Source organism: Vulpes vulpes, chromosome 10 (genome assembly GCF_048418805.1).
Source record: "Vulpes vulpes isolate BD-2025 chromosome 10, VulVul3, whole genome shotgun sequence".
NCBI classification, from domain to species: Eukaryota; Metazoa; Chordata; class Mammalia; order Carnivora; family Canidae; genus Vulpes; species Vulpes vulpes.
Genome location: NC_132789.1, coordinates 51,912,016 through 51,935,995, shown reverse-complemented (window position 1 = coordinate 51,935,995; position 23,980 = coordinate 51,912,016). Strand labels below are relative to the sequence as shown.

The 23,980-nt window shown below is 55.6% G+C and overlaps 1 protein-coding gene across 1 annotated transcript; it reads left to right on the top strand.

Annotated features, from left to right (window-relative positions):
• Positions 1–3,638: 3,638 nt before the first annotated feature.
• LOC112914763 (fatty-acid amide hydrolase 1) lies at positions 3,639–23,678 on the top strand. Its single transcript, XM_025991904.2, has 15 exons — positions 3,639–4,069; positions 9,899–10,012; positions 12,184–12,318; positions 12,542–12,675; positions 12,753–12,959; positions 13,209–13,249; positions 13,483–13,607; positions 14,644–14,769; positions 15,271–15,368; positions 17,229–17,328; positions 17,642–17,682; positions 18,462–18,501; positions 18,979–19,087; positions 19,621–19,766; positions 20,257–23,678. The coding sequence occupies exons 1-15, from the start codon at positions 3,875–3,877 to the stop codon at positions 20,383–20,385; spliced, it is 1,740 nt and encodes a 579-aa protein (XP_025847689.2). The 5' UTR covers positions 3,639–3,874; the 3' UTR covers positions 20,386–23,678.
• Positions 23,679–23,980: the final 302 nt, after the last annotated feature.

The following is a 23,980-nucleotide window of genomic DNA, read 5'->3' as shown; positions in this document are numbered from 1 at the left end:
ATAATACTAGAATTGAGGGAGAGGTTACCATTATTGTCCTCATTTTATAGGTAAGGAAGTGGGCACAGTCACACAACAGGGATGGGTTGCCAGACACGTTAGCCTCAGAGCAGAGCTTTATGTATCTGTTCTATCTGCTTCCCCCAAGGGTTGTTTAGCCCAGGGCCCAGCATCCAAAGGCTCTTTGGGTTTATGCAGTATGATTGCTGCCTTTCCACCAAAGTATATCTTTGTCTCTTGGTCTATGCATGTTTTTTCCTTCCCAACCAGACCTTGAGCTCCACAAGGCCACATCTGAGGTCTGGTACTTGCCTCCATTTCCCCAGCTCACAGCAAGAGTTCTATTAATTAGTAGCAGGAGTCAGTGGCAGTCTGTTGAATCAAACCACAGAACATCAGAAGGTGAAGCGACCCTCTCTCAGAGGAATGAAGTGGCCATCCACCTTGACCTGCACATTAGAATTGATCCAGGAGTTGCTATCTTGGCTTCCAGACCCCACCAAGATCCCCCATATCTGTTCCATAAATTAAATCTTGGGACGCTTGGGATGCTCAGTGGTTGAGCACCTGCCTTTGGCTCAGGACATGATCCTGGAGTTCCGGGATCGAGTCCCGCATCAGGCCCCCTGCATGGAGCCTGCTTCTCCCTCTGCCTGTGTCTCTGCCTCTCTCTCTCTCTCTCTCTCTCTCTCTCTGTCTCTCATGAATAAATAAAATCTTTTAAAAAATTAATTAAATCTTGTTTAATATGACCCCAGGAAGCTACTACTTAGAGCAACCATCATCACAGCAAAGAAATACAAGTGAGTATTTTGTCAATGGTGCTCCTAAATTAACAAATTTTGGCCCAACTCACAGCAGGTTACAAACTTCATGATTACGCCTCAGAATGGCCATGGTGTCTCCACTTTATTTATTTTTAAACAATTTTATTTATTTATTCATTAGACACACAGAGAGAGAGAGAGAGAGAGAGAGAGAGAGAGAGAGGCAGAGACACAGGCAGACGGAGAAGCAGGCTCCATGCAGGGAGCCCCACATGGGACTTGATCCCGGGTTTTCTAGGATCATGTCCTGGGCTGAAGGCAGGCGCTAAACCGCTGAGCCACCCGGGCTGCCCTGCCCAGTGTCTCCACTATAATCTTAAATTCTTTCTTGAGAGGGAGAGCGTGTCAGAAAGGACGCTTCTCATTTTACAAAAGGGAAAACTGAGTTACCTAAGGTCACCCAGAAAGCCAAGCGTTGAATCTTTGAATCAAGGGCTAGAATCCCTTTAATCTATCAGGAAATGGATTTAAATGACCTTGCAAGACCTATTTCAGATTGGGGTTTCCATCATCCTGCTTTGTCAGCTCTCCTAGGGAAACTGAGGTCCTGGGAAGCTTAAAAAGGGCTACTAAGTAGGAACTCAGCAGCTTTCAACTGGGATTGAAGACTTAGAAACACAAGGCCTTGGACCCCTCCAGAATATGCTCAAGGGCCTGACAGCGACTTACAAGAACACCCTCAGGTTCAGATTCTTCCAATACCATGTGTGAAAACTCACAAAAGGAAACTGCATTTATTATTTTATTTTTAAAGTAAACTCTACACCCGATGTGGGGCTCAAACTCATGACCCCCAAGCTCAAAAATCACCTGTTCTAGCAACTGAGCTAGCCAGGTGCCTTGGAAAACCTCATTTCAGGTGGAGTCACCAGGTCAGAGGGAAGAGCTCTCCCGCCCTATCACTCCTCAATTGCACAACCAACAGGATGGGACACATCTTAAAAATTCCTACTATTTTGGGCAGCCTGGGTGGCTTGGCGGTTTAGCGTTGCCTTCAGCCCAGGGCCTGATCCTGGAGACCCTGGATCGGGATCGAGTCCCATGTCAGGGTTCCTGCATGGAGCCTGCGTCTCCCTCTGCCTGTGTCTCTGCCTCTCTCCCTCCCTCTCTCTCTGTCTCTCATGAATAAATAAATAAAATCTTAAAAAATTCCTACTATTTTACTACCCAGCTGGAGGAAAGAAAGTTTTTCTTCTCTCCCAGCAACAGCTCAGCCAATGAAAAGCCGCTATACCTCAATTTCTCAGTTTACTCCAATGGACTTTTTGTTTCTTGCAACCCCTCCTAACTTCCCCCTTTCCTCTGTAAAAGAGAGTCCACTTTGTTTCCTAGACTTGCCTGTGGCTTTGAACTGGCTTGGTTGTCAGGAGTTGCAACTCTCTGCTATTCTCAAATAAACCATTTTGCTGTTAAAATAACTGATAGTTTTATTTTTAAAGATTTATTTTTATTTATTTTAGAGAGAGAGGGTGGGGGGTGCTGACAAATGGGAAGGAAGAGAATCTCAAGCAAACTCTGGGCTGGGGAGGGCTGTACCGGTGGCGGGACTCATCCCCCTGACCCTGAGATCACGACCTGAGCCAAAATGAAGAGCTGGTGGACCCATGGACTGAGCCACTCAAGCACCCCACTGATAGTTTTATTTTTTATTTACCACATCTAGGCTCTTTGCAGGTAGGCCTTTATTCAGTCAATAAACATTTATGGAGCGCCTACTATGTGTCAGGCATCCATCATAAAGGACCTCACATACAGCTAACAATCCTGTGAGGTAGGCATCATAACCATCTTACCCTTTACATCTTAAGGCACAGATTCAGAGAGGTAAACATAGAACTGGAGTTAACCGCAGAGGGTTTCAGCAGACAGCATTTCCAGCCACAAAGCACATTCCCACCCTGCATCCCACAGGGTTTCATTTCCAGGGGGCCATAATGGTGGTAAAGCTTGATGGTTTGGCACTAGAGCTAAGTTTCAGTCCCTACTCAGCCACGTGTGTGACCCACAGTTGTTTAACCCCTCTTGCCTTCAGTTACCTTATCTGTAAAATAAGAATAAAAAATGCCTTCTGGGGATGCCTGGGTGGCTCAGCGGTTCTGGGCCTGCCTTCAGCCCAGGGCATGATCCTGGGGTCCCGGGATCGAGTCCCACATCAGGCTCCCTGCATAGAGCCTGCCTCTCCCTCTGCCTGTGTCTATGCCTCTCATGAATGAATAAATAAAATCTTTTTTAAAAATGTAAGAATAAATCTTTAAAAAAAATTAAAAATGCCTTCCTTATAGGTCTGTTGGGAGGATAAAAGCACATAAAGTCCTATGAGAGAGGCCTGGATGGGAGTGTTTTTGTGGAGTGTTTCCCACCCCCTACCCCCTAATGAAGAGGGCCGGGTCCCCAGAGTCCTGACCAGGCGTCCTCCGTGTGTAGAGTCCGGGAGGGCCCATGACTGGAGAAGGCCAGTCTGTAGGAAGTGGCTGAGCCAAAGGACAAGCGATGGGTGGTCTGGCCACGAAGAAAAGCCCTGGGAGAGAGACTTGGTGTCCCGGGGTTGGGACAGAGAAGGGGCAGCAGCGGGGCTCCCCAGGGGCCTTCCTGTGCCCCTCCCACTGGTGCCCCGGGAAGCCCCGAGCACGGGACAGGTGGGCGCCCAGGGAGGGGGGGCCTGGGAAGATGCTTCGCAACTGTGTGCGGGGTTTGACCGCGTCCGCGAGCCCGATCGCCGGCCCGGCCTTTCCCGCCCGGCCTCGGCTGGTCGCGTCTTCCGGGAGCTGGGAGCTGGGGCTCCGGGCGGCGGCGGGGCGGCGGTGGCGCGGCCCGCGCCTCCCCGCGGGGTGCGGCCCTGACCTTGACCTTTGCGCGCCGACGGCCGCGGGCCGCTGCCAGGCAACGAACGGCGCGTCTCCCCGCGGGCGGCCGCCGCGCCCGCCCCTCCCGCCCTTCCGCGCAGGCGGGCGCGGGATCCCCGGCGATCCAGGCCGGGTTTTGCGGCGGCGGGCGCGCGTGCCGGGCCCTCGTCCGCGGCTGCCGGCGTCGGTGGGCCGCGGGAGACCATGGTGCTGGACGAGCTGTGGGCCGCGCTGTCCGGCGCCTCCGGGGCTGCCCTGGCCTGCTGCTTGGTGGCGGCGGCCGTGGCCCTGCGCTGGTCCAGTCGCCGGCCGGCGAGGGGCGCGGCGGCCCGGGCGCGGCGGAGGCAGCAGGCGGCCCTGGAGACCATGGATAAGGCGGCGCAGCGCTTCCGCCTCCAGGTGACCGCCCGGGGACGGGGCACCGGGCGGGGGGCCCTGGCGGCATTGTCGGCCGCACCCGCGCAGGTTTTGCTTTCGGAACCGCCCGGCGCGCTGCTGCGCTCCGAGCCCCGCGGAGTCAGGTGCCGCCGAGCGGGAGGCGGGAGCCCGCGGGGCCGCAGGTCGTGGGGGGCCGTCGCCGCGCCGGTCCGAGACAGACGGCTTTGCTCGGGGCCGAGAACCTCAGGACTGGTGGAACGCTGAGCTGCGAGGCTGAGAACCATCAGGAGAACCATTAGGATGCTCGGGGTTAGGACTTTGGAATCAGGGAGCGACGGGCAAGGGAACCCGGGGAGCTCCCAGTCCAAAGTCGTTGGTTGCGCGTGATGATCTTGAAAGCGAGCCAGAGGCGGACTTGCCCGAGTGCAAGGGGCCCGCCCGGGCTGCAGTCGGCTCCCGCCGCCCTGCCCTGCCGCCCGGGGGGTCCCTTCTCGGCCCTGCCAGGCCCCCTTTTCCTTGAGCAGGTGTAATTCCAGCCCTTCCCTGGGTGACCTGTCAACAAGCTTTTCTCCTTCCGGATCAGCTCAGTGCGTGTTTAGGCGCCAGGGCCCTAGAGGAGGACTTCCACTCCAGGTGTTTGAGCCACCGGACCCAGCGAGAAGTCAAAATGATAAATTCTGAGACATGTTCCCACCTGCCGGGGGAGGAAAAACTTGCCACGGTTGTTTGTGACGGTGTGTGTTTGGTAGGACTCAGATCTGACAGGTGGGAGAGAAACCATTCCAGGTGACTGGGGACACAGCAGGAATCAGGAGGATGTGCCTGGGTAGGAGCCAGGGAAAGAGTCACAGAAAATTGCACCTAGAAGGCAATGCTCGCCTGCAGCAAGTGATTTTAGAGTTGGGGCAGAGCTGGAACCACTAGAACCTAGATGCCCGGTGGGACTCCCCAGCATCATTCTAGAGAAGGGGAAGATATTGGGTAGGGATGGGCATCAGGTGGCTCTAGGGTTGACCATCTGCCTTTGGTTCAGGTCGTGATCCCAGGACAGGATCCTGCATCCGGCTCCCCATGGGGAGCCTGCTTCTCCCTCTGCCTGTGTCTCAGAGACACAGGCAGAGGGAGAAGCAGGCTCCATGCAGAGAGCCTGATGCAGGACTCGATCTCTGGACTCCAGGACCATGCCCTAGGCCAAAGGCAGGCGTCAAACTGCTGAGCCACCCAGGGATCCCCACATTTATTTGTTGAAGTAAATATGTATCTGGTTTCAGCCTCTATTCACCAAGCTGGCTGAAAAGCCCACCAAACTGACCACTGACCCTACCAGAGCCTCAGTTCTTCACTATCCAGTCCTTCTCTGGCTCAGCTCCTAGGTGCCCCCCTCAGGGATCCTGACGATGATAACCCAGCTCAGCCTGAAGACCCTCAGCTGCTCCCCAGACCCCAGGTCTTCGGCAACAGCTGGAACTGCAGCCAGCCTGTTCGACCAGCAAGAACTGTGTGGGGGCAGCCTCGGGGATCAGCCCACAGCTCCTGCCTGCCGAACTGCCCTCATAGTCACAAGAAACCCACCGCAGGGGTGTGAGGTAGTAGAAGGGTGCGTCTTCGCCCCACTTTAGCTCCAAACACCAGGATCTACACAGTTTCCCTCTGGAGCAGCCGCCTTTCATTATTTTTAAGAACAAAATTTTCCAGGGTAGAAGTTTTGGCTCCAAAACGCAAAAAAGCTCTTCATGCACCCTCCTGGGGCAAGAAAGCCTGCTCTCAGAATAGCTTGGCTCTTCCAGGTGGGTGAAAAGTACTTTTTGATTTGCCCGTGGCTGTGGAGGAGAAAGAGCCATCTCAGTAGGCTCATTGGTTTGAATAGTGAGCCAAGGGATGGGATCTTGATGACAGTGGCTCCCAAGGCCCTGGGGGTAGGTGGTTTAGCTGAACTCAGTCCCTTGGGAACTTGGGACCAGGTCCTTCCTCCATCCTGCCCCCAAGTGCCTTTCTGCTTGGCTCTGGAGTAGCTGGGTGATGGGGATGGGAATGTGGATTTTGAGGCTGTCTCAGCAGCCTTCTGTTTTTTTTTTTTTTTTTTTTTTCAGTCCAGCCCCAAAGAGCAAGGGGCAGTGAGGTTAGCAGGGCCCTGGTACCTCTCCAGCCTCATAGACTCCTGGCACCACTTGCTGGGAGCCCAGATACCGCTGGCATTCCCAGGCATTGCTGGAGGAGGGGGACCCCTAAGCATCTCTGGGATCCTCACAAAATGGTTCACCTCTCTCAGTTCTGGAACAACTCTAGAGTCAGGCCTGTTTCAGGTAACTCTCTGTTGACTATGTGAGGCTTAATCTGTAACAACTCTTTGCCCTTTTACTCCCCCCTCCCCCGCCAACCCTACCCCCAAATGGGTTTTAATATCCTTTCTAGACTGAAGAGAGAGACTGCCATCACTGGAATAGGATGGCTGGGAGAGATGCCAGAGCAGCTGCACAAGCCCCTGTGCCTTTGCGCTTGGAGTTTTACCCTGAATGCCTCTCCCCGACATCTCCTACAGCCCCACTTGTCAGAAGCCCCCTGGTCTTAACAAATGCCACTTCCTTCACTTGGATCTGTCATTCTGTCTCCTGGCCTTCTCCAGGCCCAGCTTGAACCTTTCTTTAAAAGCAAAATGATCCAGTAGATGAACTGAGGAAGAGTAGTTTTTGTTGAGACCAGTCTCCATGGCCTACATGACCAAATGGAAAAGATATCTTGAAATAGAACAAAAGTGATAAAAACACCATGAGGGAAAAGAAAAAAGACATGGAGGATGATGTAGGATACCTGAAATTGGGACAGTATGGGGACTCAAGGAGAAGGGACAGCTGCTGGGGGGACAGCAGGTCAGCAATGCTATAGTATCTGTCCCTTGGAAAGGACTGCTACAGGGGGCCACACGCTTAGTTAGAACTTATTTGTACACTTCTCTGCATTCTCCATTCAAACTTTATTGCCTCCGTGTTTGTAGACTGGCCTCCTGGGCTTTCTTGGGTGTCTTGTGAAAGAGGAAATGTCTCAGCTGCCTGATAACTAGTTGAAGACTTAAAAATAACTGTTAGCAATGGTGTCATCAGCCACCCAGATGAAAGAACACGGGACAAAATTAAAATTTGTGCTGAGAATAGAGGGGCACTTGCTGATAGCTCAGGGCTGAGGCGCACAGAGACTTTGTGGCATCTTGTAGCAAGGTGGGAGATGCTGGTGACCAGACTGTTGGTGGTAATTATCCTAGTGTGATGGGCTTTCAGCTGATTTTTACTTTCTCCTCCATACTGTTAGGCACTTTTTTTTTCCTACAGTGAGCACATTTATATAATCAGAAAAAAAAAAGTAAAGCAATTTTGCTATTTCCATCAGGAAGTGAGAAAGGCAAGGTGTAGTGAGTACTGTATCTATAATATGACTCCTTTGTGCAAAAATAGAATATATAAAAATAATTATATACATGGTGGGTTTTCCATAAACACCCCCCCCCCCATGAGGTTTCATTAGAAACCATTAACTGTGGTTTCCTCTTTAGAAGACGGACAGGGCAGGGTTGGTGGGGTAAATGAAATGTTCAGTTTTCACTTTGCGTATCTTTTTGAAAGATATACAGACAGGGATTATCTAGTGTGTGTGGAGAGATCATGGATCCATTTTTTTCTTTGTGGCTCCCTGTATTATAAACAAACAAAAAAGTCCCATGTAAGTATTATATGTGTTTAACAAATTAAGGGAAAGGGGTAGAGTGTTCCTATTCTCAAGGCCGGGGTACAAAGGCTGTGTGGTGGGCAGGCCTGGAGGGTGTGAGTAGGTGGCGGCTCAAGGAGGGGCACAGAGGAGTCTGACAGGACCACAGCCTGGAACACTTCTGGAGCTTGTGGTGTGACAGGGACCTCAAGGGGAGAGGCAAGCCCTGATTGGCTTTTACTGTTTGGCCTGGCAGGAAGGGTGGGTGAGTGCGGCAAGGCTTGGGCATGGCAACTGGTTAGCTGGGCCCTGTGTGACCCAGCAGAGAAAGGATGGGCTCCCGTGAGGGTCTTGGTAGAGGGGATGGAGAAGTGGCTGTTTCCCAGAGCTACTTAGTGGCACCGCGACTGATTGGATTTGGATGTGGGGGAGGAAGAGAGGGGGAGGAGTCTGGGATGACTCCTTTTTTCTCATTTTACCACATGGCTGGATGGCAGCCCTTCCCTGAGCAAGGGTACATGGGGCAGGAGCTCAGGGGTGGGGAGAAGGACACAGGGGTGGATGGCAATGACACTAGCCCATGAGCACCAGGGCTCAACTGGGTGAGGCTGGGTGGAGGGTCAGGAGGCCATGGGGTAGGTGAAGAGCCTGGATTGGAAGCCTTGAGAGAAGGGTTCACTTCTCCCAGCATCAGAGAGGTAACAAGGGGTGCCCAGAGGAACCTGTGTCTTCTCACATCTCAAGTCTCCTTCTCATCTTTCGGATCACAGCCGAAAGAAATGTCACCTCAGAGAGGCCTGACCGTTGCATCTGAGTCAGTCCTCTGTTATTTCCATCACAGCCCTGTACGTTTGCCTTCTTGCACTTTCCATGAGCTGTCCGTCGTTTGTTAACTGGTTTCTTTTCTTGAGTGTGGGCTCTCTGAAAGCAGAGACTTGTCTTAGTTACCTCTAAATTCATAGCCCTTGACGTAGCCAGTCCTTGGCATATAGCAGGTGTTCAGAACATGTTTGTTGACTGAATAAATGGATGACCGAAGAGCAGAGTGGCAGGACAACACCAGAGAGAGGAGTATCTCCATGCCCAGGGGGAAGTTGCAGAGAGCCAGTGTGTGGCCTCAGTGCCTTTGAATCCCTCAGGGAGATGGGGAGCAAATAACAGAATCAAATAAACTCTTGGATTTGGCACCAGGAGGTCCCTGATGACCTTGGCAGGAGCAGCGGAGAGTGGGGATGGACAGTGGTGGCTGCGGTTCCAAGAGCCTCCTCTAGCTGTGTTTGCTAATTGGCTCAATACCTCTGAGGAAGGAACAGGCTGGGGTTGCAGGCAGGTCCTGACCTCAGAGACTCTGAGAGTCTTCCAGGGTCCCGCAGTCAGGTGTCTGAAAAATTGCACCTCGTCCTTCAGAGAGCTCCTCTCTGACGCCCCTCTACCTGCCTGTGCCCCACCACTCACCACACGGGGTTTTGTTTCCCTCAAGTCCTTCCTGCTTCCTTCTGAATTGCCCGCCCGCTGCCCAAGCATGGCCATGCCTTCCGGTCAGTGGGATCCCCACTGTGGTGCTTGATCCATGTACTACGTACCTGGAACGAAGGAAAAAATCCTCTCTCTTAGGCATGGTCTCTAGCTACACCCCAACCCCCAGAACAGTGTCTTTTTCTTTTTCTGCCCTCCACCCCCACCCCACTAGGGGCTGAGTGGTTAGTGCAGGTGGCTAGGCAGTGGGCAGCCTGTGCTGAATGGGGAGAGAACCACACACTTCACCCGTGTGGTCCTAGGTGACGCATTTAGCCTCTTTGTGCCTCAGTTTATCGGTGCAGTGGGAACGGCAGCAAGACTTGACCAAGACAGAGAGTGTGCTGGCATGAACCTGAGGGGCCATCAGTGGTGGTGGTCTGTGATGGTTTAATAATCTCAGAGGCCGGCATGGCCTCTCCCAGGGCACCCCCTCTGATAAGCTTCTGGAAGAGATATGTCTGCATTGTCTGTAGGTGACAGGGGCCTGCCTAGGTGTCAGACAGCTGCAGGTGGGCCTGTGACAGTTAGCATCTGCTCTGGCGAGGGGTGGGGACTTAGGGGCACAGGTCACAGGTGACCTGCTGCAGGCGCTTGGGGCCTGTGGGTGAGGGGATACTTACCTGAGTGTCTTCCCAGAACCCTGACCTGGACTCGGAGGCACTGCTGGCCCTGCCCCTGCCTCAGCTGGTGCAGAAGTTACACAGCGGGGAGCTGTCTCCTGAGGCTGCACTCTTCACCTATGTGGGAAAGGTAAGGCCAGCGGAAGGCTTCTCTCCGCAAGGGTTGTAGGGAAAACCTGGCCTGGAATTGCTCTCTGAGGGCCAGGGTGGGACCACAGTGCCAGGGGCTGCCAGGAGCTGCTGCATGAGAGAGAGAGAGAGAGAGAGAGAGAGAGAGAGGAAAGGAGCTGACTCTGTGTGTGTGTGTTTGTGTGGGGGCGACACTGAGCATGTTGTCTTAGCTCAAAACTTGGCTTTCGGCCCAGACTGCCTTCTCCCTCCCGCCTCCACTCCACGGGTCATCAAGTGTGGTCTGTTCTCTTTCTCTAGCTCTCTCCAGTCCATCCCCTGTCCCCATCCCCCAGCAGCCACTCTGATCCTCCACCACCATCTCCCTCCATGATGGAGCACCTGCCTCCTGGCCAGATGCCCCCTGGGGCCTCCAGTTCTTCAGATTCTGCTCTTCTGCTCCTCTTGGTCTCCAGCGTCCCGCCCGGCCCAGGCCTTCTGGAGTGTGGGCATCAGTAGCTCAGCTCCTGGCGGGGCCCAGGCTCCAGCCTGCCACACTGAGCACTGGCTTGTGCGGGATCCCCTTCACCTGGAAGGTTCTTCTCCCTCTTCTTTACCCATTTGGGGCAACAGGCACCGCTGGCTGAACTTTGGGGCTCAGAGAAGGAGGCCCTCTTCTAGGAAGCGTCCCCTGACCCCCCTCCCCTCCCAGCCTGAGTTAGGGGTCCGTCCCTCTTCAGTGCCCACTCTCTCACACTCTTCGTGTTGTTGGGTGTGCCTCGTCCTTCTCCTTCCGCTGTCAAGGCGGGCTCCTTGTGGACAGAGCTTGTCTCATTTGTCTTGGGACTTCATGCCGGACACTGTGTGTTTCACATAGGGAGTGTTCCAGGCACATGTTTGGAATGAAACAGGAAAGAAAGAGCTGTACTTTACGAGTTGACCTGCATGTGGTTTCTTGAAACAGAATGTGTGACAGTGAGGCTGACCACTGAGCAAGCGGATGTGCATGCCGGGTGACTGATGGGTGCATGTGACTGTGGGTATGGGTGACTGTAGCTGCGTGAGGGGGAGGGAGGCTGCGTACAGAGAAAGGACCTCCAGCCCCTGCACTGGGTGCCCCAGGGGACACAGGCGGCCTCAACAGACTGTGCCGTGTCTCCTCTCTCCGTGTCCCTGGAAAGTGGCTGCCCTTCCTAATCACCCACCGGAGAGCATTCTGGTCACAGATCAGCCTGGTCCCTGCCGGCCGTGGGCAGCCCACACACACACTGCGCGTGCCGGGGTGTGGCAGCGGGGCCCACGCCATTTCCCTCAGATGTCTCACAGGGACAGGAGTATTGTGGAAAGCCGTGCATCGTTCTGCCCTGACTGGCCCTCCCCTAGGGTGCTGCTGAGTATGGGTGGAGGGCCATGGAGAGGCCCCATGGCAGATGGGGTGACTTGGTTCTCACATTGTAGAGTTTCCCAGAGAGGAGAGGCTTAGCTGGGGCAGGTTTGGGCCAGGCCCGGGGTGGGAGAGAGCCTGCTGGCTTCTGGGAGGCTGGCAGCTGGGTCTAGCCCTGCTCTGGGCTGACTCCCAGTGTGGCCTCAGATGGGGATCTGCCCCTGTCTGGTTCCCATGTGCTTCACTGACAGAGATGTGGCTTAGAGGAAGAGGTAGAGTGGCCAAAGGTCACCCTCCTCCCAGCTCATCCCTCTGGGGGGCATCTGAGGCCCGTGTCTTGCTCCTTTGAGCGCTTGGCCGGGCCCTGGCCCAGGAAGTATTGTCTCCATCTTGGGGTTGAGGCCAGACACTGCCAGGGAAGGCTGGGGCCAGGTGTCCCCAGCGAGGTGGGTGCTGGGCCCTACATTCTTTGTGCTGCTGGCTCTGGGCCATGCTGCTGGTCACCCTTTTGCTGGGTATACTTTAAAAAGCCAATTTTATTTATTTATTTATTTTTTTAAATTTTTATTTATTTATTTATGATAGTCACAGAGAGAGAGAGAGAGAGAGAGGCAGAGACACAAGCAGAGGGAGAAGCAGGCTCCACGCAGGGAACCTGACGTGGGTCTCCATCCTGGGACTCCAGGATCACATCCCAGGCTGCAGGTGGCGCCAAACCGCTGCGCCACCGGGGCTGCCCTCTACCACAGTTTAAAAAATAAAAAAAGGCCAATGACACTCTGCCTTGTGTCCAATTCTCCCTCCTCCAGGCCTGGGAAGTAAACAAAGGGATCAACTGTGTGACCACCTACCTGGCGGACTGTGAGACTCAGCTGTCCCAGGCCCCGAGGCGAGGGCTGCTCTATGGCGTCCCTGTGAGCCTCAAGGAGTGCTTCAGCTACAAGGTGTGCCCTGCTTCCTAGCAGGCTTCAGCCCCCCTCCCCTGGCGCCAGCTCTGCCTCCTCGGTTACTCTGGGCTCTTATGGGACACATTGGGTCCAGAGGCCTTGCGAGGGACCGTGGTGTGCCCTGCTCTGGCCTATGAGACGGTGGAGGAGTGGACCCTCTGCCACCAGAGGGCCCGGACCCATCAGCCATGCCCCCGTGGGTGCCCGTCTCTCCCTCCAGGGCCAGGACTCAACCCTGGGCTTGAGCCTGAACGAGAGCATGCCTGCGGAGTGTGACAGTGTGCTGGTGCAGGTGCTGAAGCTACAGGGTGCTGTGCCCTTCGTGCACACCAACATCCCTCAGTCCATGTTCAGGTTGGATGGGGTGCAGGGTGGGGGCTGGGGCGCTGGCACCGCTGTGACCTGCCCTGACCCGTTCCTGCTTCCCCCAGCTATGACTGCAGTAACCCCCTCTTTGGCCAGACTTTGAATCCTTGGAAGTCCTCCAAAAGCCCAGGGGGCTCCTCCGGGGGTGAAGGGGCCCTCATTGGAGCTGGAGGCTCCCCCCTCGGCTTAGGCACTGACATCGGAGGCAGCATCCGCTTTCCCTCCGCCTTCTGTGGCATCTGTGGCCTCAAGCCCACGGCGAACCGCCTCAGGTATGGTGGGAGTGGTGGGTAAAGGGAGCTTCTGGGTCTCTTGCTGTGTGATCTTGGCCTGGCTTCCAACCTCTCTGGGCCCCAGGCAGGGATCCCCTCATTGGGGTTTTGCTGGGAGGGAGTGTCACGGCACCGTTGGCCTTGGTTCCTAGTCTCCAAAGTGGTGAGAGTTCTAGGATGCTGTATGGGTTTGTGGTTGGACAGAGGGTGACCGTTTCCTGTTTCCAACATCTTGTGTTTCTTATCCAGCAAGAGTGGCCTGAAGGGCTGTGTCTATGGACAGGTAGCAGGTGAGGTCTGGGGTTCCCTCGTGCCCTGGAGGAGGAGGGGGGGCCTGCCCCACCCACCTCTCCCTGGGCCTCTCCTAGGGGCCAGATTTGGCTCCCAGGCTAGTCTAGGTCTGAGTTCCTACCTCCTTGTCTCTGCTCACACTCCTGGGCCCCCGCCCTGCCCTTGCCTGGCCCCAGCCCCAGAGCCCATTAGGGCAGGGTGATCTTTCTTCCTTCCCCTGCCTGCCCCACAGTGCAGCTCTCAGCTGGCCCCATGGCCCGGGATGTGGAGAGCCTAGCGCTGTGCCTGCGAGCGCTGCTGTGTGAGGACATGTTCCGCCTGGACCCCACGGTGCCCCCGCTGCCCTTCAAGGAGGAGGTGAGCAGGGGCGGGGATGGGCATGGGATTGAGTCTGGTTATTACTGGTGCTCCTGAGCCCAGAGAGCAGCCCCCAGGCAGTGTGCGCAGGCCCTGGAGGCTCTGTCCCCTGAAAACCAGCCCCCAAGGGTCTGAAGCCAGGCTCAGCTGCTGCTCCACAAGCAGCCACCAGATGGAGCTCTTGCCCGAATGCGGTGACCTTGGGGCTTTTAGGCTGGTGGGGGGGGGGGGGTGCGAAGGGGGGGTCTGGTCCCCTCTCTCATTATCGGGGTCCTGTTAAAGACGCATAACCGTGGGATTCCCATTTGCCCTGGAGTTTGGATCCTCATGGATTGTGCCTAGCAGTGGGGACAGTCTGTAGCCACGTGCTGAATGCCTATGGGGGGGTGGGGGTGCGAAGGGGGGTTTCCCTGTGCTGAGGAAAGGTCCCACCTCCTGGCCCAGCCTCTTCTGCTCTAGGGAGCACTAGGGTGTTTCTTGGCAGGCAGGAGACCTGGGCTGGGTGGGGTGACCCCGCCCCCCCTTGGCAGAGGATATTCTCACAACCCAGTGGTTTAAGAACTCCTTCCTGAGAGGGAGGAGAAGAGGAGACAAAGTCCCCGTTATGTGGTCTGGAACAAATTATCATGGGAGCCAGGACTCAAAACAGGCAGTGGAGGGCCTCAATCCAAGAGACGGGATTCCTGGGTTCTGGGCCTAGTGGTGTAAGTCTGCGCTGGGGGGACTTTGGCACGTCCCAGCCCCACTCAGGGCCTGTTTGCCTATCTCCCTATCTAGACCTGAAGCCTTCAGTTTCAGCATATGGCCCCAGGGGAATCCTCACCCTTGCTGGGCCCCTCCTGCAGGGTCTTGGTGAAGGTGTTTTGTGAAAGGGTCGCTGTAGAAAGGGCTGGCCTCTTGAGCACTCAGTTTTCTGGGGATCCAGGCTGCAGCCTTTCAGCTGTGTCTGGGGCTGAGGAGCTTCTCCGATCTCTGAGAGCCCTACTTTGGGCCTCCCTACCTTGACCTGGTTCTGATTCCTGTGTCTTGCCCCCAGGTCTACACAAGCTCTCGGCCCTTGCGTGTGGGGTATTATGAGACCGACAACTATACCATGCCCACCCCGGCCATGAAGCGGGCTGTACTGGAGACCAAGCAGAGCCTTGAGGCTGCTGGCCACACGGTATAGCTGTGGGGACCTGGAAGTCCTGGTACAGGCCTTCTTTCAGGGAAACCTTCCTGGTACCCAAGGCTGCCACCTGTCCCCGGTGTCCTTTCATCCTGATTGTTTTGTGGTTGGGTTGGGAACTCTGTCCCTGTGGGACCAGTGGATAGAGGGCTGATCATGAGTGTTAATTTAAGTGATTGATGATGAGCTCAACCCTATGTGGGGGATGGGTGAGTGCAGCATTGGGAGGCTTTCATCAACCACAATCCCAGGATTCCTACCATCCCAGGATAGTGGGCCAATGGGTTTTAATCTGTTCATCTGAGAAGTTTATGTGTGGCCTGACTTCTCTCATAAGGTGCATTTTAAGGGAGTTTTCGTGGGTCAGTATGGCTGCTCCAGTGAGGGCTACCCTGTGTGGGGCAGGGTGGGGGGCCTGGGCTGCATGGGCAGCATGGGGTTCATGGGAGTCAAGGGTTTCTAGGTGTGGCGGCCTTACACCCCTCAATCCTGCAGCTGGTTCCCTTCCTGCCAAGCAACATACCCCATGCTCTGGAGACCCTGTCAACTGGTGGGCTGTTCAGTGATGGCGGCCACAGCTTCCTACAGAACTTGTAAGTGATGTTAGACTTTGGGGTCTGGGGTGGGGTCAGGACATGGGTAGAGCCAGGGAGACTAGCTGGTTACTGTTATTCTCAAGATGGGCCACTCTGGGAGAAGATGGGGGACAGGCTCAGCTGAACACAAAGAAGGCCAGAGCATTCTAGGCAGGGACCTCACTGCCCCTCTAACTGTGCAGGTTGAGCCTGGAGATACCCCACCAGGGAGACTTTAGAAAGGTACCAGCTTGAGGGGAGGGTGGATTGAGCAGAGCTCAATTGATGGGAGCTTGTTGGGAGGTAGGGGGTGGGCAGGGGAGTTGCTTATCTATTTGGGAAAGATTGAGAGACAAGAGCAGGGTGAAGCAGGAAGGGAGAGGTCTAGACATCATACTGTGACTCCAGGCTCTTCTGATTGAGCAAAGTTTGCCTTTTTTTTTTTTAAGATTTTATTTATTTATTCATGAGAGACACAGAGGGAGGTAGAGACACAGGCGGAGGGAGAAGCAGGCTCCCTGTGGGGAGTCCGATGTGGGACTCCATCCCCGGACTCCAGGATCATGACCTGAGCTGAAAGCAGATGCTCAACCACTGAGCCACCCAGGTGTCCCAGGGTCTGAATAGTTTTCTCTTTCATTGAGTAGGTGGGCTGGATCAAATCAACTTTTGCAGAGCTCATGTTTAGGGAAGCTGGTTCTACTAAGAAGCTTTCAGTCCTTAAGTGTGACAGGGGTGCAAGACAGACCTGTGAGGGTATCTCTTGGGGATGTGCCTGGGCTGACTGGCCTCTTCTAAAGGTTTTATTATTTATTTATTTATTCATGAGAGACACAGAGTGAGTGAGAGAGAGGCAGAGACACAGGCAGAGGGAGAAGCAGGCTCCATGCAGGGAGCCCGACTTGGGATTCGATCCCAGGTCTCCAGGATCAGGCTCTGGGCTGAAGGCGGCGCTAAACCGTTGAGCCACCCGGGCTGCCCCAAGACTGGTCTCTTCTAATACTGAGTATGGTACAGGCTTCAGCAGAAGGAGCTGCTCCTCACTCCGGCCCTCAGAATGAAGCCCTAGGGTCAGTCTCCTGAGACCTTTGCCTGAGTTCTAGAGCTAGAGACAGCCTCAGAAATAAGAGTCATGGGGGCTCCATTTGTACCTCTCAGCTGGCATCAGCATCCATAGGGGATGTCCTCAGTGTCAAGCCCTCACCAGGGAGATGAGTCCTTATTGCTTTGAACTGAGTTTGCCAGGGAGGGAGACACAGAGTCCTGCCTTGGGAAGCTCCAGCGGGTATGGAGTGGAGTCCAGGTGTCCCAAAGGATCAGCAAAAACAAGTCACATATCTAAAGGGAGGCAGATAGGGCCACCTGGCTGGCTCAGTTTGTACAGCACAGGACTCTTGATTTCGGGGTTGTGAATTTGAGCCCCACGTTGGGTGTAGAGATTACTTAAAAAAAAAGAAAGAAAATATTTTTTAGAGATGTTATTTATTTATTCATGAGACAGAGAGAGAGAGAGGCAGAGACATATACAGAGGGAGAAGCAGAGAAGCAGGCTCCCTGCAGGGAACCCGATGTGGGACTCAGCCCTGGACCCCAGGATCACGCCCTGAGCCAAAGGCAGACGCTCAATCACTGAGCGACCCAGGGGTCCCAAGAAGAAATACAATCTTAAAAAAATAAATAAAAGGAGAAAAGTGGAAAAAAAAAAAAAAAAAGGAGGCAAGTGAAGGGGTTGGAGACCAGTGGTTACCAGAGTCTGGTGGGGAGGGAATAGAGAGGGTGTCACTGAAGAGATGACACTGACTGGGGGTGCTGTGGATGGGGGCAAGCCAGGAGGGAGGCCTGGGAAGGGAGTGCTGGACTGGACTCTTTGTCTCCCAGCAAAGGTGATTTCGTGGACCCCTGCCTGGGGGACCTGATCTCAATTCTGAAGATGCCAAGTTGGTTGAAAGGACTGCTGGCTTTCCTGCTGAAGCCTCTGGTGAGGGCACAAGGAGCAGAGGGCTGGGTGGGCTGGGAGGGAGCCTGTGGGGCTCGTCCCCTCTCACTTCCGCCTCTCTTGATTTGGGCAAGCATGGCCTCCTCTTCTCTCCAACCCCTACCCAGACTCCTCTCCTCTCCCCATGCCCTGCAATCTTCAGCCAGCCCACATGCTGAAAGAGGTGCTGACCTGGGACCTGGGGGAAGGGACAGAGGGAAGAGGCACAGGTGGCTTGGCTTGAGGAAGAATGTTGTCTGCACTCAGCCCAGAACTGAGTCACTGGGTCACTGACACTGTGTTTGTCCTCCGGCAGTTCCCGAGGGTGGCAGCTTTTCTTAACAGCATGAAGCCCCGGTAAGGACTTTTCCCATGCCTAGAATCTGCCTCCCTCTTTCCCTGACCTGGGGTTAAGTGGTTTTTGACAGGAAGAGAGGAGGGAAGTAGCTTCTGAGGCTGGAAGTGGCCCGGCCAGGGTGGCAACCTCAGTGGCTTTCAGATGGGACCTTGAAATTGGTCTTCGCGGGGTCCAGGTCTGGCTAGAGAGGAGATCTTGGGATGAGACCGACTAGAGAGGGGAAGGCCTGGCGAGGCGAGGCGAGGTGAGGGTAGAAAGGCCCAGGAAAGGAAGCACTGGGGAGGCACTGGGGAAGCCCTGAGAGACGCTGCTCTTAGAGGTCTGACATGAACTGAGCTGCGCTGGGTCCTGCTGTCCCCTTAGTGGCTTGGGTAGGGAAAGCAGGCCCCAAATGGCCTCATTTTTAGGCCCTGACATCCTGTGGACTTGCCCCTTCTCTCACTGCCAGGCATTTAGGACCTTTGGTAGCTCTGGTCTCTCTTGTATCCTGAGGATAATTGGGAATCAGGCCTGAGCTGGGCCTGACTCTGCTGCAGAGTCACTGAGTGACATAGCCTAAATCCCTCTTGGGGCCTGATTTTCTCAACAGGACATGAACTTAGGGATTTGAACTCCTTTCCTGTACTACTCTTGTAGCTCCTGGAGCTCTCGGGGCTCCCACAGTTGAGAAGGGTCCATGGAGGAGTAAAATCTGGGAGGTGTTAAGAGTAGGGATCTGATGTTGCTACTCTCCATGGCTGTGGCCACGATGGCCAGTGACCTCATTTCCTCTGCCCAGGTCGGCCGGCAAGCTCTGGGAACTGCAGCATGAGATTGAGGTGAGGCCAGAGCCCCTAGACTATGGGGTGGGGTATGGGGTGGAGCTGGACAGGACACCTGCCAATGGGATCTCTTAGCCGCTGGTCCCCTGGAGTGGCCTATCATTTCCCCTTCTGCCCCCTGGACTGGTCTACTCAGGCCCTGCTCTCTGATCCTCACTTGCTGGGTGCTCATCCTTGGGGCCCAGGTCAGTCTACGGCTGCTGGCCTGGACGCCTCTTTGCCCACTGGTGCTGTCGGGAACTAGGTGGCCCTGCTCTGGCAGGAAAAATGATGTCCACAGTTCATGTGGGAGGTGGAGCCTCCTGAAAGCAGCCATGCTTGTGTGCCCTGAGCACCTCCATCCCACTGTGGCTTAGTCCAGAGCCCAGGCCAGGTGCTGGGGCCAGAGCCACCCCGGCCACAGTCCCTGCATTGAAGACTCCGTGTGATGGGCTGGGTCTGAGGGCTTCCTCTGGTGTGCTGGCCGCCTCCCAGGTGTACCGCAACTCCGTGATTGCCCAGTGGAGAGCCCTGGACCTGGATGTGCTGCTCACCCCCATGCTGGGCCCCGCTCTGGACTTGAACGCCCCGGGCAAGGCCACAGGTGAGGCCTGTTGCCCCACTACACCCTGACACTCCCGCCTGCCTCTCCTCTTCTGTGGGTTCAGCCCAGTGCCCAGCAGGCTGCCGGCAAGTGGGAGGAGCCTTGGGGTTGGGAGGGCCCTGCCCTTGGGACCCTTCCTCCCTCAATCTAACTGGCTGGAGAGATGGGAGTTGGATGGGATTCTCTGGGAGGGAGCAAGCTCCCTGCCCTCAGCGCCACTGAAGTCGGAGATCTTGAGTTATGGAGCTTATGGTTTGGGGAGGTGGTGTTTACAGTCCAGGTGGGATTGAGGAAAACCAAGAAAATAGGACCAGTGGTCAGATGGGGAAGGTCCCCGGGCAACATCACCAGACAGGCCTCGGCAGGTGCTGCAGCCTGCCCTGAATCTGGATTCCTGGGCTTTGTCACTCCCTCCTCAAGTCTGGGCTCTGGAGAGAGCCTCTCCCCATCTGAGAGGCAGGGTGCCATCTCCCAGGGTAGACAGTTGGCAGGAGCATCACCGGCCCGCTCCGACTGCCTGTGCTGCCTTTCAGCCGCTATCAGCTACACTGTGCTCTACAACTGCCTGGACTTCCCAGCGGGGGTGGTGCCTGTCACCACGGTGACCACCGAGGATGAGGCCCAGATGGAACATTACAAGGGCTACTATGGGGATATTTGGGACAACATGCTACAGAAGGTGAGGCTGCAGGGCCTGGCCTGGCCCCTGGGGTCCCCCTTCCCCTAGACTCCTACCCACACTCCAACTCCGGCTGCTGCTGTGAGGGAAGCAGCATAAGCACGAGCAGGCCTTGCCTGCCTTGCCTTGCCTTTCTCCTTGCCTTTCTCCTCCCCTCCCCTCCCCTCCCCTCCCCTCCCCTCCCCTCCCCTCTTCTCTCTTCTCCTCTCCTCTCCTCTCCTCTCCTCTCCTCTCCTCTCCTCTCCTCTCCTCTCCTCTCCTCTCCTCTCCAGTAAGCTCTACACCCAACATGGGACTCAAACTCACAACCCCAAGATCGGGTTGCATGCTCTACTGAGTGAGCCAGCTGGCCACTCCCTTGCGTGCCCGGCTCCACCTTGATGTGAGAGCCTGAAAGACTGCAGCCTCTCCAGCTGCGGTGCCTCCTGGTCCCTGGGGGAGAAGGGGCTCTGCTCCACTGCCGCCCTCCTGATGCCTGTGTCCCCTGTAGGCTGTGAAGAAGAGTGTGGGGCTGCCCGTGGCTGTGCAATGTGTGGCTCTGCCCTGGCAGGAAGAGTTGTGTCTGCGGTTCATGCGGGAGGTGGAGCGACTGATGACCCCTGAAAAGCGGCCATCCTGACTGCTGCCTGCCCCCCCTCGCCTGGCTCCGGAGGACCTGAGACCATTCCATCTGTGCCCCGCCTAGCCTGGGCACAGCTGCCACCCTGAGAGGAAATGTTCGGCCTGGGGCAGAGGCTTCTGTGTCCCCCGCCTCCCCCCATCCCCTACAAGAAGCACAGTCCTCCCTGAGTCTGGACCTTGCTCTCCATCCTGGTCCCCTCCCCCTGGCCTGACACCCCTCCCTGTGGCAGGCGGTGGGTATGACATGGGCAAAGGCCTTTAACAGTCAAGAAATGTTTCTAGTCTGTGTACTTTCTGGCCGTCACTGTCAGGGCACTGAGGGTTGAGCCCTACTCCGGCCTTGGCAGTCTCCTGGGTCCCCACACCCTCAGGAGCGACACAGGCTTCTCAGAGTGGGTCTTGCGGTCTGGCACCTCCCCCTCCCCCGCTCCCTGCGCTTAGACTAAGCCCTGCTTTGCTAGGCATTGCCTTCTCTCCTTTCTTTGCTCCTTCCGTCTGCCAAGCATGCCCTTTCTGCTCCTCTGCCATTAAATCCTTGGAGGCCCTGCTCAGATCCCTCTTTCTCGAGAAGGCCTTCCCTCCTTCCTCTGAGCCCTGGTATAGGTGGGCTGTTTCTTCCCAGTCTGCCCTGTGCGGTGGGCATCTGTGGGTGGCTTTGCCTTTCTTAGCACACTGGCTCTCCTTGACTGCAGGGACCCTGATGCTCAGGGACCCCCCTGAGGCTCTGTCCTTAGTGGCCAGCACAGGGCAGCGGGGAGTCTGGGGTGCTGGCCAGGAGGTGGCACCGTGGCGGGGAGGGGGCCTGTAGGCCTCTGGTCAAGAGCACTCACAGGGCCGGCCAGGAACTGGATTGTTCTAGAGAGGCTTCCCGGAGGAGGAGGACCTGTGTTGAGTGTTGGAGGTTCCCAGAAGCTGAGATGGGAGTAAGGACATTCCCGGGAGAAGGAGCCATACACCCAACTCAGACATACTGAGTTCAGTAAATGGAAGTATTGAACGGGCGTAGGAGAAGCAGCAGAGATGTAGGTGGAGGCCAAATCAAGGTGGACTTTGGAGGTCGGTTCAGGAACTTGAATCCTGTCTCAAGGGCAGTGGGGAGCACCTAAAGGATCACACAGATGCAGTGAGGAGAGTAGACTGGGGGGACAGCGCCTGGAGAGGGTTATGGAGGCTGAGGTCTAATCCTAAGCTGAGGAAGAGGGCCTGGGGCCTGAGCTAGGGCCGTGGCACAGGGGTGGCTTGGGAATCAACAGTTGGGGCGGAAGGGAGCTGTCTCAGCTCAGTCTCCCCTCCACCCAATCTGCCAGCCTGCCTCTTAGGGGACTGCGTTGCCTGGCGGGTGAGGGGGTGACAAGTCTCTGACGAATCTGGGGGCTCCTTGGCTCCCTTAAGCAGAGCTTACTCTTCCCTGGCCCCAGCCCTAACTGCCCTGCTTACTGTAGGTGTTTCTGAGCCTGGGTCTTGGGTCGGGCAGGTCCCTGGTTCTACCGGGGGCCCACTTCACATTCTTTTCAGGGCAGGCTGCCTTCCCGAGGCTTCCTTCTCCATCCTGACTTTCCTCCTTCAGAAGGGCTTTTCCTTCCAGGTTACGTGCCCAGTGACACCTGTACTGTCCGACAGTGGTGTCCCTGCCTCAGTGGGACCAATTTCAGGGTAGACCCGAGGCCTCACACTTCAGGGCTGATTGGAGGGCCTCACCCACATGGACACCTAGAGTGGGATGGCCAGGTAGTTGCTATGCTTTGCCCAGATTCCTTGTAACTGCTCTGGCATTTCACCCCATATAATTCCCTAGAATCATCTATACCACCCCGTCCCTCGGTGTCTTACTCCGCCCCATTTCTCTCTTTGGTTACTGATGTGATTTTTTAAAAAATTTTATAAAAGATTGATTTATTGGGGTGCCTAGCTCACTCAGTCAGTTAAGCCTCTGCCTTCTGCTCAGGTCATGATCCCAGGGTCCTGGGATTGAGCCGCATGTCAGGCTCCCTGCTCAGCGGGGAGTCTGCTTCTCACTCTCCCTCCCCCTCTACCCCTCCCCCTGCTCGTGCATCCCCTTCCCATAAATAGAATCTTAAAAGAAAAGATTCTTTATTTTAGAGAGTGTGCATGCATGAGCAGAGTGGGAGTGGGGGTTGGGGGGTGGGGGAAGAGAGAGAGGGAGAGAGAATCCTCAAGCTGACTTCCTGCTGTGTGAGGAGCCAGAGGCAGGGAAGGGCTGGGTCTCAGGACCCTGAGACCATCATGACCTGAGCTGAAATCAAAGAGTCAGACGCTTAACCAACTGAGCCACCCAGGTGCCCCAATATCCTTGTGCTCTTAGTCACAAGGCTGTGGGGCGGTGCCTGTCCTCTTCCCTTCACTGCTTCACCCTTTGAGCCCCAGTGTGGACTCGCCCTGCCCTGTGCTCAGTGGTGCTGGAGTTCTACCAAGCCCGGTTCCCATCCTTGAGAGGCCCTGGGGCTTTTGGGACTGTTGGACATTATCTAGCACATCTGCTCCCTGGGTGATCAGGGCTTGAGGAAAGGTTAGACAAAGGGATAAATGCCAAGAGGTGGGGGGGTGGGGGTGAGGTGGGCCAGGTGGTCACTGTAACCAGAGAGGGCGCAACCCACGTGGACGCCTAGATTGGGATGGCTGGGTAGCTGCTTCATTTTGCCCTGGATCCTTGTAACTACTGTGTCCATTTGTCTCATCATTCCATAAAACCACCTGCCTCTACTTTTTTCCTTCTCTTGCCCTATTTCTCTCTTTGGTTACTGATATCCTTGTGCTGTTAGCGACGTGGCTGGCTGTGGGGTGCCTGCCTTCTTTCCTTTGCTGCTTTTGAGCCCTGGCGTGACCTTGCCCAGCCCTGCGCTCAGCGGTGCCAGAGCTCTCCTAAGCCTGGCTACCATCCTTGAGAGGCTCTGGGACTTAGCGGGGGGTTTTGGACATTAACACTGGCACATCTGCTCCCTGGTGATCAGGGCTTGGGGAAAGGTTAGACGAAGAGGCAAATGCTGCCGAGAGTGGGGGGTGGCATGGGGCAACTGGTCACTGCAGCCAGTGAGAGGCCCCCGAGTTCCACCTTCACTGCCGCACTAGCACTCTGGTCTAAGCCACCCACTCTGGACTGTGCAGTAACCTAACTGGGCTTCCCTGCCTCCAGCCTCACTGTTCCCCAGTCCATTTTCCATGCAGTTGCCAGAGGGTTGCTTTGAAAGTGTAAATCAGATCGAGTCACTTGTCTCAAGACCTAAAGGCTTCCCATCCAACTCAGAATAAAATCCAGTCTCTTCCTGTGTCTTACGAGGCTCTGTGGGACATGGCCCTTGCTCACCTCTCCAGCCTCCTCTTGGGCGTGTCTTCCTCTCATTCATTGTGCTCCTGCCACATGAGCACCTTTCCATTTCTTGATCATCTCCAGCTGGTGGTCCCTGCTTCAGGGCTTTTGTGTTATACTGGTCCCCTCTGCTTGGAACACTCAGCTCCTGTGTCACCTTCCCTGATCACCCACTTATTTTCTTTTTTTAAGATTTTATTTATTTATGAGAGAGAGAGAGAGATAGAGTCAGAGACACAGGTAGAGGGAGAAGCAGGCTCCATGCAGG